Genomic DNA, 13,577 nt, shown 5'->3' with positions numbered 1-13,577 from the left:
ATTAAAGCAAAAATTAAGTCTGTATTAAAAAAAATTAAGTCTGTAGTAACCCTCCAAGAAATTTAGGTTAGACAAAAAAAATCCAGTTACAGTGAACTCTTATTTATTTAGGAACTGATAATTCAATTTGGGACTGATTTAGGATACTTTTATTTCCTTGTCTGTCTTTGGTCATTTTACATTTCTTACATCTTAGGTTTTTTTTTATTTTTTTATTTTTTTATTTTTTATTTTTTAAAGATTTTATTTTTTCCTTTTTCTCCCCAAAGCCCCCCGGTACATAGTTGTGTATTCTTCGTTGTGGGTTCTTCTAGTTGTGGCATGTGGGACGCTGCCTCAGCGTGGTGTGATGAGCAGTGCCATGTCCGAGCCCAGGATTCGAACTAACGAAACACTGGGCCGCCTGCTGCGGAGTGCGCAAACTTAACCACTCAGCCACGGGGCCAGCCCCGTTACATCTTAGGTTTTATCTTTCAATTTATATTGAAAACTTTAAAACTAACATAATAGTAAATATTAGAAAGCTAAATTGTAAATATCCAATTATTATGGTTTTTTTAAAATACTTATCATCATCAGTGGTATCTCTTGTACTCAAAGACCTTATGCTTAACATTGGAGAAAAACTTTGTGATGACCTATTTTTACCAATCAAAAATCATCTATCATTAAAATTTCAGTCTTATGTTAAACTTGAGGCAACCTGTTGTAATGTGAAGATTAAAGTTATTACAGTCACACCTGGATTAAAAATCCAGCCAGTGTTTGCTTCTCTGCAAAAGTAGGATAATGTCTGCATAAGCTTAATGAACTACCTTGTCTGATAAAGAAGACTTCCCTTTCTGAATTCTGTTTTCCTTAAAACCAGAAATAGAATTGTTAATTTTGAATTGGGGATGGGAACTGAGGTGGAGCATTTAAAGATAACCAGAGGAATATTGATGAGTCTAATTAATTCAACAGACATGGAAGCATTAAGATCCCTACTATGTACAAGGCATTGTCTATGTTGTACAAAAATTTCTTCCAGAATAAGTTCTCTGCTTATTTTTACTATATCCACTCATAGGGCTTCATAATCTCCTGGTCATAAACAAACTAAAAATGCCCCAGCTATATATCTTGATGCACTTGAAAGTTATGCATGGTTTAATAGTAAGAGTTTTTAGGTATTGATGCTGATATAATAGGGCTTCAGAGATACAAGCGTAACATAGTTCAGTTGTAGGTTAATCTTTTTAGGTCAAGAGATGCACACTGGGCTCAGCTGTGGGTTAATAGATTTACTGAATTTTCAGGGACATCCAGAATGAAAATGAAATGCTGGAGGAGGAGGATGTTTCTATTGATTAGCAATGGCTCGGTTTGGAAGCTTCTTACCCTTAGGGGTTCTTCTCACATGGACTGTAACTTGGATCTGGATTTGAGGAGAGTAAAGGGATAGTGAGTAGGAGGCTAGAGATGACCTGGTGACTCAGTGGTGGCACATGTATTCTAATGTTCTTCTCAGGATTCTTTTCTGTTCTTTCACCAAGTTAAGAACTTCTGTACCTAGAGGCTTATTAAGGAAATGAAAGAAAAACAGCACCTTGAAAAACCTAGTCTTCTCATAACCACCGCCCACTACTCTTCCCCGCTTCCAAAGGGAAAAAAAGTGACGCTTTCTTCATGTGGGATTAAATTCCTTATCTTACCTACCCAGATTCCCTCCTTTTCTTATATGCAAATCTTACCCATCTTCCAAGACTTCATGATGTTTTACCCATCCACTTTATTTTCACTCATGAAATCCCAGACATTATTTTCTATCATTCATTTGGAATATAATTATGCATTGCCTTGTGATATGTCTTATATTGTTTCACACTGTTGTTTATTTCTTGTATTGTTGTCTATTTTTTTTCCTTCCCAACTAAATTTCTTGAGGCAGGGACAGGTTTTAAAAGCTTCTCTGTATTCTCTACTACACTAAAGCATATAGTATGTGATGAATAAGTTATTTCATTCTGCAGAAATATTTTAATATCTCATTTTCAGATCTTGCTAATAGCATGATCAGATGTTGTATATAGTTAACATTTGATGAATACTTAACTAGTTTAAGAAATTGGCACATCACTGTGTAGTGTTTCTATTTAAGGAGTTCATATTTTAAGACTGAAGCACAAATGTGTTTAATAACTGAGTTCTTCATATATAATGAAATCCTTCTGATATATTACTTATCTTCACTGTACTGGCTATGATCAGTTTAGCAATGTTAAAAAATCTGGTTTTGGAAGTAGTAGCTTTCATTGATAACAAATCTAAATTGACTAGTAGTCCAGAGGATAATGAAAGAGGATGTTTAAAGGGTCATGGGTAGTTAGCACTTTGTAAGACATGTACCTCAGATTTCATGCCTATAGGTGAATCAAAGAAAAGTGTGTTTCTTACAAAAAGACCCTAGGACTGATGCCTGAAAGTTATGTAGGTTCCATTACATACTGCTTACCTTTTAAAAAAATTAATAGGTGCCTTTTGATGAATTTTGATCATGGGATTTGGGCTTATCATATAATAAATATACAGGTGCAAATAAATTTCTTCAGAGTTTAAATCTGTAAATTAATACATTTGATTCTATTTAATTTAGGTTCACTTTGTGCTATGCATTATGCCTCTCCCTTTACTGAACTCAAAATCTAGGATGGGGTGATATATGATAGTCAAAATACAAAACCTCTGTTATGTTAGTATCATAACTGGATAACATATAGGATATTATTTTTAAAACCCAGCAAGCAAGTGTATTTAGGATTTTTGTTATAGTGAAAGATACTTTATATTTTACTAGACAACACAATTTGACACTGCAGATCGTTGCTGATGTGGTCAAGTACCTAATGACAGACTCTTAGTACATTTGTGTTTCACCAGTAGTAAATGAATTGATTTTTACCCAGCATAAGTAGATACTTGTTTTTCATTATGTTGATGAATTTTTGATCAATGTCTATCATTGTTTTCAAAGGGAACACAACCTATTTGTGGGAGTTTCTTTTAGATCTGCTTCAAGATAAAAATACTTGTCCCCGGTATATTAAGTGGACTCAGAGAGAAAAAGGCATATTCAAGCTCGTGGATTCAAAGGCTGTGTCTAAGCTTTGGGGAAAGCATAAGAACAAGCCAGACATGAACTATGAGACTATGGGACGAGCTTTGAGGTAAGAACACAAAAGAACGAATTTTCAAACAAAACTTAGATGTCTCTTTATATTGTGTATTAGCTGTTTAAAGAGTAGCTCTAAAAATCCCTTAATTAGAACTTTTAATTTTGAGGGATATTCTTGAGGAACTTCTTGGATTTGGAGGTAGATGGGGAGAGAGGAGTTAGGTCTGAAATTTCAATATCATGGGAAAACCCATTTTTGCAGAAAATGTGCTTTTTCACTTAGGACTATTCCTTAATAGAAATTTAAGTTGTAGACCTTTATGAAAATTAAACCCAAATGAAATACAGTTTCCGAATTGTTAATTTGCTTTTTACTCCTGCGAATTTGTTATAATGGATTTATCTTGATAAGAAAATTTCTCTTTAAGGTTTGTCACTTTGAGAAACCCACAAAACTTTGTAATGTACGTGGTTTATTCTAATTAAGGATGTTTATAAATGATACATAGTTTATGTGACAGTATTCACATATCCTACAGATTCATCTCTATTAGGCATAGCTTAGGTCATAACATCAGATTGTTTTTATAACCTATGTAAATCAGAGTTGAATTTTTACTAGTGTCTATAAAATACAGTAAAATATCCTGTATTTAGGTTAAATTAGTTCCTTTAAGAAAGAGAATGAACTTTTAGCAACTTTATAGATCTCGAGGCCATAGGACCTTTGGCACCAGGTTCCAAGTTCATTCCTACTCCAAATTCTTAGCCTTTTGAACAATCCAGGCAGTAAGAGCTCCTTTTTCTTATCTCTTGTGGGAGTAAGTCAATGTTTCTGTTAGTATCCAATTTAAATGGTGTTTTTGGTTTTTTTGGGGGGAAAAATGTAATACGTTTGATTCATTTAGTACTTTTTCCTTTACAGATATTATTACCAAAGGGGTATTCTTGCAAAGGTTGAAGGACAGAGGCTTGTATATCAGTTCAAGGATATGCCCAAAAACATAGTGGTCATAGATGATGACAAAAGTGAAACCTGTAATGAAGATTTAGCAGCAGCTGCTGATGAAAAATCATTAGAACGAGTGTCACTGTCTACAGAAAGTCTCCTGAAAGCAGCAACTTCTGTTCGTGGTGGGAAAAACTCATCTCCTCTAAACTGCTCCAGAGCAGAGAAGGGTGTAGCTAGAGTTGTGAACATCACTTCCCCTGGTCATGATGCTTCATCCAGGTCTCCTACTACTACCGCATCTGTATCAGCAACAGCAGCTCCCAGGTAAGTGAGGGAAACTGTTAGTTGTAATGTATTTACTTTTTTAGAGAGCTCCTTGGCAAAAATGATGTTCCTTTCTTAATATTAGCATTCTAAGAACCCACAGGTGTCAGGACTTTGAGAAGTGCTTGATATTTTAAATGTATTTTGTTGTTGTTAAAGTAGATGTCTCATCTAACCTAGATTGGTTTTTGCGGTTTTAGAGATGCAACTTAATATGGGCTTTATTTTTTTAAATATATTTACTTCATGGTATTTCATATTCTAAACTTCAGGGATTGTCAGTACATCTGTAAAATTTGGGAGCACTAGTTTTGTATATTTCAGATTTGCATTTATCTTCTTGCTTAAGAGACCTATTTTCTAATTTCGCATTAAATATAACCAACTTCTTTTTTTTAATCTAATAGGACAGTTCGCGTGGCAATGCAAGTACCTGTTGTAATGACATCGTTGGGTCAGAAAATTTCAACTGTGGCAGTTCAGTCGGTTAACGCAGGTGCACCATTAATAACCAGCACTAGTCCAACAACAGCAACCTCTCCAAAGGTAGTTATTCAGACAATCCCTACTGTGATGCCAGCCTCTACTGAAAATGGAGACAAAATCACCATGCAGCCTGCCAAAATTATTACCATCCCAGCAACACAGCTTGCACAGTGTCAACTGCAGACAAAGTCAAATCTGACTGGATCAGGAAGCATTAACATTGTTGGAACTCCACTGGCTGTGAGAGCACTTACCCCTGTTTCAATAGCCCATGGTACACCTGTAATGAGACTATCAGTGCCTACTCAACAAGCATCTGGCCAGACTCCTCCCCGAGTTATCAGTGCGGTCATAAAAGGGCCAGAGGTTAAATCAGAAGCAGTGGCAAAAAAGCAGGAACATGATGTGAAAACTTTGCAGCTGGTACAAGAAGAAAAACCAGCAGATGGAAATAAGACAGTGACCCACGTGGTGGTTGTCAGTGCGCCTTCAGCTATTGCCCTTCCTGTGACTATGAAAACGGAAGGACTAGTGACGTGCGAGAAATAAAACAGCAGCTCTACCGTGGACTTTAGACTGTTAGTGATAGTACTAACATAAATATTTGCAAGGGATGTCATCAAGAAAAGTCAAAAGAAGACTTTAAAACATTTTTAAGGCATATAAGAAAACAATCAAACTTACTGGAAATAAATTACCTATCCCATGTTTCAGTGGGAAGTGAACTACATATTGAGATGCTGACAGAAAACTGCCTCTTACAGTAGGAAACAACTGAACCCGTCAATAAGAGAAAGGATTGAAAGGGACCAAGCAACTCACTACAATATCAAGTTACACTAAGACTTGGAACACTAACATTCTGTAAGAGGTTATATAGTTTTCAGTGGGGAGGGGTTGGGATGGGTGATCTCATTGTTACATATAGCAATTTTTGATGCATTTTATATGCATACCAGCAATTATTACTGTGTTCACACAGAACTCACTTAACTGGTGCTATGTGAAGACTGCTAATATAGGTATTTTAGAATGTGAATTGAAGAACGGATCCAAAAACTTCAGAAAGAGGATAGCAAAAAAGATCTAGTGCGAATTTTTTTTTATATCATATAGCTTAAGCTGATTTAAAACAAAGGCCTTAGACTAATTTTTGGTTTTCTTTATTGAAATAAGCTAATGGCTTGTTTGTGTAAAGCTTTTTTATTAAAAGAAAAATTTTAAAAATCTTGTACCTAGCACAGTATTGTTATAGAATTTACATGTAACATTTTATATGGTAGTTTAAGTCTGTCAGTTTCTTAATTGTGGACAAATTAACAGTTGGCCCTGGCCTTTTGCTGTAACATGCCTGTGTCACTCACTTAGCCCTGGCATCTGTGCAGACATATCAGTTTCAGTTCTTCTGTCACTTGGAAGTTAAGGCTCAGCATGAATTTTTGTCAGGTAGCTCTAATACCTGGAGTTTTCTTTCTTTCTTTCTTTTTTTTTTTTTTAGTTAAAGTTTAAGAGGGAAAGTACCAGTGTTCAGATTTGAACTATAATAGTTTGTATATTCAACATTTGAAGTATATTCTATTTTGTTGTACTCTTGTTTCAAAGTGTATTCAAGTAGGTTTTCTGAAATATAGAAATGAAATTTATCTTGTGTTTTGGTCTCTGGTGATATTTATAACAATATTCAAAAGCTAGTATGGAGACACTGTTTTAGTTAAGAAGTAATAGAAGTTCTATTTCTCCTTCCCTACTGCTGCCTGAAGAAATTCTACTTACTTTGTTCCATTACATTAATAGTTGGTGAATATCTGCATGTTACCACTTCCTTTCTAATTACTATCATGAACTATAATGTTCTACTTAGCATAGTGAATTTACCATTTTAATGTTGGCCACACTTAAAGAATTTATATTTCAAATCAGACCATTTGTTTCTCAAACTTTTTGAAGGTTAAGAAGCACAGTCCTTTTACGAATTAGGAAGTGGAGGTCTCAGAGGGATTACATGAATTTCACACCAAACTAGCTAGGTCCTGTGACTCCACATCTTAATGCTCTTTCTACTACAAAGAAGAGTTGTCTATTTTTACATCTTTTAGAAATTTAAATAAACTGATACTTAATATTTTGTGGCCTTTAATTGTGCATTTAATCAGATACTACTTAGGTCAACAGATTTTTATAACAGCTCCCTTTGTAATCTTTTATCTTTTCCGTAAACATACCTGATGGTACTTTTTAATAAAAGTTCAAAACAAACCTCACTTGACTTATATCCCATTTGGGAGTTAAACTCAAATTCTACCTCCTTTTAAAACATTTCCTAAATATTTCAGCTTTCAAAATCTGTACTGTATTCTTTGGCGCTTAATTGTATTGTCCTTTTTAAACCGCAGTTTCATTTGTTGAGTCCTCTAATACTCTTAGGTCAAAGATGATAGCTTATACCATAACTACACCCTTCCCCAAGTGCTGAGCGTATTAGACACTCAGACATTTATTGATTTTGGTAACATCTTTGCTAAGAATCTAAGTCACTTGCTATAGAGGAGAGCTAAAGAAACAAAATTTTAAGTGAGTAGTTCTTTCCCCCTATGCTATATTATTAATTAATTCTAATTAGGTTAAGCCAAGGCTACCTAGCTTACCTCCACCACTCTACCAGAACATTTTTCTGTGTCTTTCAGAATAAGTATGCCTCAGGTCTAGATTTGGAAACATACATGTTCACTGTATATACTGATCAGTGTTTCTGCTGATTGAAATTATCAGTGATACAGCTTTTAATCTCAACCCTTATAAACTGTAAATCATTATAACTTATATTTGCTTTTTGTGTCCAGCATATTGGAGAAAGAACTACATTACAATGGCTTGATGCACTACATTTTTCAGCCTCATCAGACTTTTGAACATGATCTGTCCATTTGTTCCTTAGGTCACCTTCCAGCAACAATTCCAGCCTTCACCACTCTGCTTACCAAATGACCAGTATACCTCTTACAGAGAACATGGAGGTTATAAGTGTGAACTCCCTCCATTTCTGGACCCCTTGCTATAACAGCATCTACTTATTCCAGCATCTACTTCACTACCTGTCTCAGTAAGGAGGCAGGTATATGCCTTCCTCCTGTACTCAGCATCTTCTCCCTTTTCACACCTCCTTGGTTTCCTTGTTCCAACAGTTAATAGCCCATCATTCTATCTCTTTCTTCCATAGCTTGCAGTTTGAATTCTGCTTAGAAACAGTTCTCACTGAAGTCTCCAATAAGTGTCAAATCAGACAGACTTCATTTTTTCATGTGCTCTTGTGCCTCACCCTACTTCTTAAAATTCTCCTTTGGTCTTCCATGACACCCCTCTTCTGATTTACTTTTTGCCAGACCAACTCTTCTTTTTTAGCCTACTTTGCTTTCCCATTTAATATTAGTACTTACCAAGATTCTCTGGGGCTCTTTTCCTCATAGAGTAGTTCTAAGAATTAAATGAGTTAATACGTTCAGGATTTAGAACTAGTGCCTGGCATATGGCAAGCAGTCTATTAAATGTTTACTATTATGATTTCACTTCAACCTAATTGTTTGATGATCTCTTCTGTGCATATGGTTTTTCCTACCAAATCTATTGTTCTAGCCTAGACTTTAAGTTTTAGATGGGTTTATCTAACTGCCTACTGGCTGTTTCCTCCTGAATGTCCAGTTGAACTCTCTTCTGCCTAAAATCTGTTCCTCTTAGTTCAATAAATGACATTACCAGCAACCCATTACTTATGCCAGAAGAAACCTGAGGGCCATTCTAGACACCTTACTTCCTACATCAAGTCATTCACCAAGTCTTATTGATGATACCTTCTAAATAGCTTCCTTTCCCATCCTCCCTACCCTCCTTACTGCTTTGTCTTATCAAGCTTCCCTCTAGTCTCTTTTCTGTGCTGCCAGCTGAGAGCTTTCTAAAATGCAAATTTCATCACTCCCTTGCGATTGCTTTAAATTCTTCAGTGGCATCTCTTGCTAAAAAGATGAGTCCACAGCATAACATTGAAAGTCCTCTGCCTATCTCCCAAGCCTTATTCTGTTGCCACTCCTCTTTTATGCATCTCTGGGCTACAGACATATTGACATATCTCATTTTCTCAGATTCCAGGCACCCACACCTCATTGAGCCATTCCATTGATGGTTTCTCTGTGGACCACTCTCTTTCTTCACCTAGATTTGAGTTCACTTTTATTTACTGAATTAGAGGTGACAGACAGCAAAAGAAAAATTCCTGAAATAGGCTTGAAAACCACTCAGGGTGAGGAGTGGTCTACTGTGGGTGAACTGGGAGTGTAAAGTCTGAAAAGTATACAGTATATAAAGGCAAGGGTAAGGGGAGAGGAAAAGGAATCAGCAATGGAAATAAGGACTATTCATGGAGAATTAACAGGACAGATGAGGTAACATTTCAAGATATGGTGGGCAACAGTATATCAAGTGCAGCAGGAAGGGCCAAGTAAATAAGGCCAAAGAAGAAGCCTCTGAGATTGCTGATAGTGACAATAAAAGGGCAGTTCCACTGGGGGCTGGCTGTGAAGCCGGAATGTAAGAGATGGTACGCTACCCACGGCTTGCTTCTGACACCCTGCATACTTTACTCAGAAGAGTACATCTTGATCACTATATAAGCAAGTCATATTTAATTATAAATAGAGAAATTTTTTCCCAAAGATAAAATTTTGGCTTTGGGGTTATTTATCAAGCAACTTATGATCCTTTAAGTCTCCTGGCCTACTTTATGAGGGCACTACAGTGCACGTTATTTTTGGGAGGCAGAAGTAGGCCTGCTTTTAGTTTCACCGTCATCACAACTTTTCCCTTTATTATAGCTTTTGACCATTGACAGTACAAATCCTCTGTGGTTGTGATTCATCTGTTCCTCAGCGCCTTTGTTATACTCGTCCTCCATAATTAAAACCTGTTACTTTGTGTAGGAACTCAGTGCACAGTGACGCCAGTCTTAACGAGAATGAGAAGGTACTGTTCACCCTTTGCAAGAACACTGATTTGCCTTCTCTGCATCACACCTCCAAACCTTTAAAAAACTCAGGGGCAGCAAGGAGATTTATTTGATGTGTATCCACTTTGCTTTTTAAGCACCCATAACTATTGATATTTTTGAACACTGCAACTCAGCAGTAATGCTGTGACTTGAGGACTTAATAGATTACAACTTCCAAAGTGAGAACTTTCAAACAAAACATGATTGTTTAATGCAAAATACTCCATATCAAAAAGAAAACTGAACTGTGAATAGGCTGTAAACTAACAGTTATCTTCTCCCAAGAAGTTTCCTCTCATCCCATTGTAATATAACTTTGAGAAAATGTCTATTTCAGAAGACTTTCTTTAATGAACTGATGCTGTCACTGTCATAAAAGGTGAAATACTAAGCCATTTTACATAATCTGCCAATTAATTCTGAGTTGTAGGACATTAATTCACTGTAATAGTGTTACCTTTGCCGCACATTAGAATCACCTGGAAAGATTTAAAAATCCTGTTGCCCAGGCCACACTTCATCCCAATTAAATTATAATGTATGGGAGGGGAAGCCAGACATCAGTAGGTTTTAAATATCTCTAGGTATGATTTCGCTGTGTAGCCAGGTTTGGGAACCACTGCCCAATGTATAGATAGATATATTGTAGAGATAAAATAAGGAAAGCATTAGATTTAGGGATTTGTGTCTTAACCTAAGCTCTTCTAAAATGTCCAAAGGAAAAAGGTAGTTTGAAATATATCTATTATTACAAATGGCTTCTAAAAAACTTACATACTGTACAAAATTTCATTGATTCTAAAGCCTTTTTCTCACATTCAACATCTCTTTAATTAGGATGAGTGTTTAGAGTCTTATGAAACTGTACACCATGTTAATGTGCCTTGTCCCTTACAAGACATTATTTTGGAAAGCTATATACTAATGCCAGCAATGCTACCTTGTTCAAAATACTTTTGGATTGCTTCTTAGAGCAGAATCTAAAATTTTAAACTATTTAATAGAGATGAGTTTCCTGCTGAGGAAGATTTTAGTTTTAGAAATAGCCAAGTCACTGGAGGTTAATAAATTGATGTGACTCAAACTAGGTAATGCCATGTTTGGTTCAAATTGAGATGTGGCTGTAAAGTTCACGCTGGTTTTGAGGCCTTCATAGAACTGGATATGGAAGCTGTTCCAAAAAGTTTCAAAATATTTTTGAGCAGTGGCAGCAGTAACTCAGATTTGTTTTGAAGTGCAAATCAGAGATTTAATGCTTTAAGAAACCTTAGAGATTTTCTGGTCTATTCCCTGTATTATAAATAAATAAACTAAGGGTCAGAAAAACTTTGACTCATCAGTTTAGTTGAGCTGGTCAGTGGCAGACCTAGAAACAGAACTACTCCTCTGGCTCCCACTTTAGTTTTAGGTTCAACCTCCATTTCCTCCCATCCAAAAAAATGGGCTTGGGGGAGGGTGCAGCAAGGTTAGTTTCTGAATGAGCCTCTCTCATCATGTAATGATCCTTGCTTTCTCACAAACTAAATTTTAAAATGCTGCAGAATTTTGCTGTGTGTTCACTTCAGGTTTACCAGTCTATGGGAACCAAAGTCAAATGTCAGAGATATATTCTCTGTAAATGGAGTTTACAGTATTGTTTTAGAAACGTCTCACAAATCTATGTGGTTGACCGGGCAGCTATGATGCTATACTCCGTGGATGAGAAAACCGAGGCCCTAGATGGAGTGACTCGTTCAGGGCCACACTGGTCACAGATGAGTTTCTTCACTTAGAGCCTGTGAATTTCCACGTATTGCTTTTTTTCTCCCCTTGTTTTATAAGCCCAAGCTCCAGGCCTCTGCCATTCTGGTACCCATCCACTCTAGATAAACGCCTGTGCGATATTTTTATACATGTGATTAAAAAAAGAATTCATCAAAGCTTCTTATGCAAGTACATTCGTTTTTTGGATGACTTTCCTTTTTAAAAATTGAGATCAATTATGATTATGAGCGTGTTTTTATTTTCTCTCTTCTTAGAATTTAAATCTTAGAAATCTTTCCTCAAGTCTAAGACACATCTAATTATTTGCAACATTCCCTTCATTATTATAAACTCTTGGATGTTTTAAAAAATGGTTCGAATACAGAATATTTGCATCAGTTTCTTCCTTTAGTTTGAAACACTACTAGAATAGTTGTTTGTATTGCTTCCTTTAAAAAAAGGTACAATCAACAGTATGCAAACAGAAGCAGATGTTCTTTTGGCAGAACTACTTTCGCGTCAGAATAACTGAAATCCACTCTGTCAGCCACTATATCTCGCTTCTGTTCTATATTGTATGTGTACTACAAAGGTATGTGACTTATGTGTTTGGCCATTTTTCATTTAACAGATCTCTTCTTCCTCCACAATATACTTTTCTCCCCATTTGTACTCACTCAAGGCCACAGGAGCATGGTTAGTGGGGAAAGAGGTGACCACTTTGGAGTCAACACAGACCTGAATCCTGGCTCCGCTACTATTATCTGTCACTTTGGTCAAATTGTTTGACCTTTTGAGCCCCATTTTAAATTAGGAGTTGTTGTAAGACCACATGTAAAGCTCTTAGAACCAAAGGTAAGGAATTCAAATGTTACTTTCTTCGTATGTATACACCATTATTTGTTTAAACAAATGAGGTGGTCATTCCTACCACCTTATAGAGTGGGACCTACTGAAATATGGATTGGAGGAAGAAAATCCATGATCGATCACTCACTCTCCAAATCTGCACAATTTACCTTCTTAGACTCTTACTATAAGCACAATAAAAATATTATGGGATATAAAGGGAAAAGCTGAACCAAAAGGTACATAGGGATGGAGTAAGAGAAACTCAGTAATGGAACATACTTAAAAATGTACAATACAGACTTGTTATTTACCATCATTATGCCTCAGGTTACTCTGACAGTCCATGAGGCAATGCTGTCTACAAAGACAGACTTCAGGGGAAGTAAAAATAAAACATGAAGTGCAATCCAACAAGGTTTATGTACTCCTAAAAAACTCTCACTGTTTACATAGAATGCTCGCATAATTACATTTTAAATGAAGACAAACACAAAAGCACCAGATGACAAAAGCACACTGAAGTAAGTGCTTAGCTTACTGCTGCTGTGGTAACGCTGAAGGATAGCTCCTAAGCAGAGTTCCATGTGGGTTTCCCCCACCTCAGTAATTTACAGGCACGTTTCAATCACATGTTCATACTTCCAGAGGCCTTTCTGCTCAGTGGCGTTCCCGCCCACCTCTAGCCCCACCCACAACCCATAGCCTGTTAATTGATATGCTGGTGAGCAACATTTAAAATTCAAACATTATTTTGGCTTTGATTCTCATCTAGATTTGCTTGCTTAATTAAGGCTGTCATAATTTCTCTTCAGGTTCATGTACTTTGGGGTAGGTAAACAATCTTTAATACCTGTTCAAATAAGTATTCTAATCAGTATTCTGCTTCTCAACAACAGATGATTACCACTAATCATGCTAAGATTTGAATGAAATGGCACTTGGTACAGATGTTCTTCCTGCTTGCTATTCCTTCCAGGTAGCCCTGTGAGTTGGGGTACACAATGTGTTGAAAAGCTCATTTGTTTTGAAAA

General features: G+C 36.3%; 1 protein-coding gene across 19 annotated transcripts in view; it reads left to right on the top strand.

Moving 5' to 3' along the window:
* ELF2 (E74 like ETS transcription factor 2) overlaps positions 1-6,634 on the top strand; it is a 100,858-nt gene extending 94,224 nt beyond the window's left edge. For all 19 annotated transcript variants that reach the window (XM_070504760.1, XM_070504755.1, XM_070504764.1 and 16 more), the window contains 3 exons: positions 3,014-3,206; positions 4,080-4,430; positions 4,838-6,634. In XM_070504760.1, the coding sequence (XP_070360861.1) occupies positions 3,014-3,206; positions 4,080-4,430; positions 4,838-5,465 (1,172 nt within the window). In that variant the 3' untranslated portion in view covers positions 5,466-6,634. The remainder of the gene's footprint in view (positions 1-3,013; positions 3,207-4,079; positions 4,431-4,837) is intronic.
* Positions 6,635-13,577: the final 6,943 nt, after the last annotated feature.

The sequence above is a fragment of the Equus asinus genome, chromosome 3 (assembly GCF_041296235.1).
Source record: "Equus asinus isolate D_3611 breed Donkey chromosome 3, EquAss-T2T_v2, whole genome shotgun sequence".
Lineage (NCBI taxonomy): Eukaryota > Metazoa > Chordata > Mammalia > Perissodactyla > Equidae > Equus > Equus asinus.
This window is presented reverse-complemented; position numbering and strand designations above follow the sequence as displayed.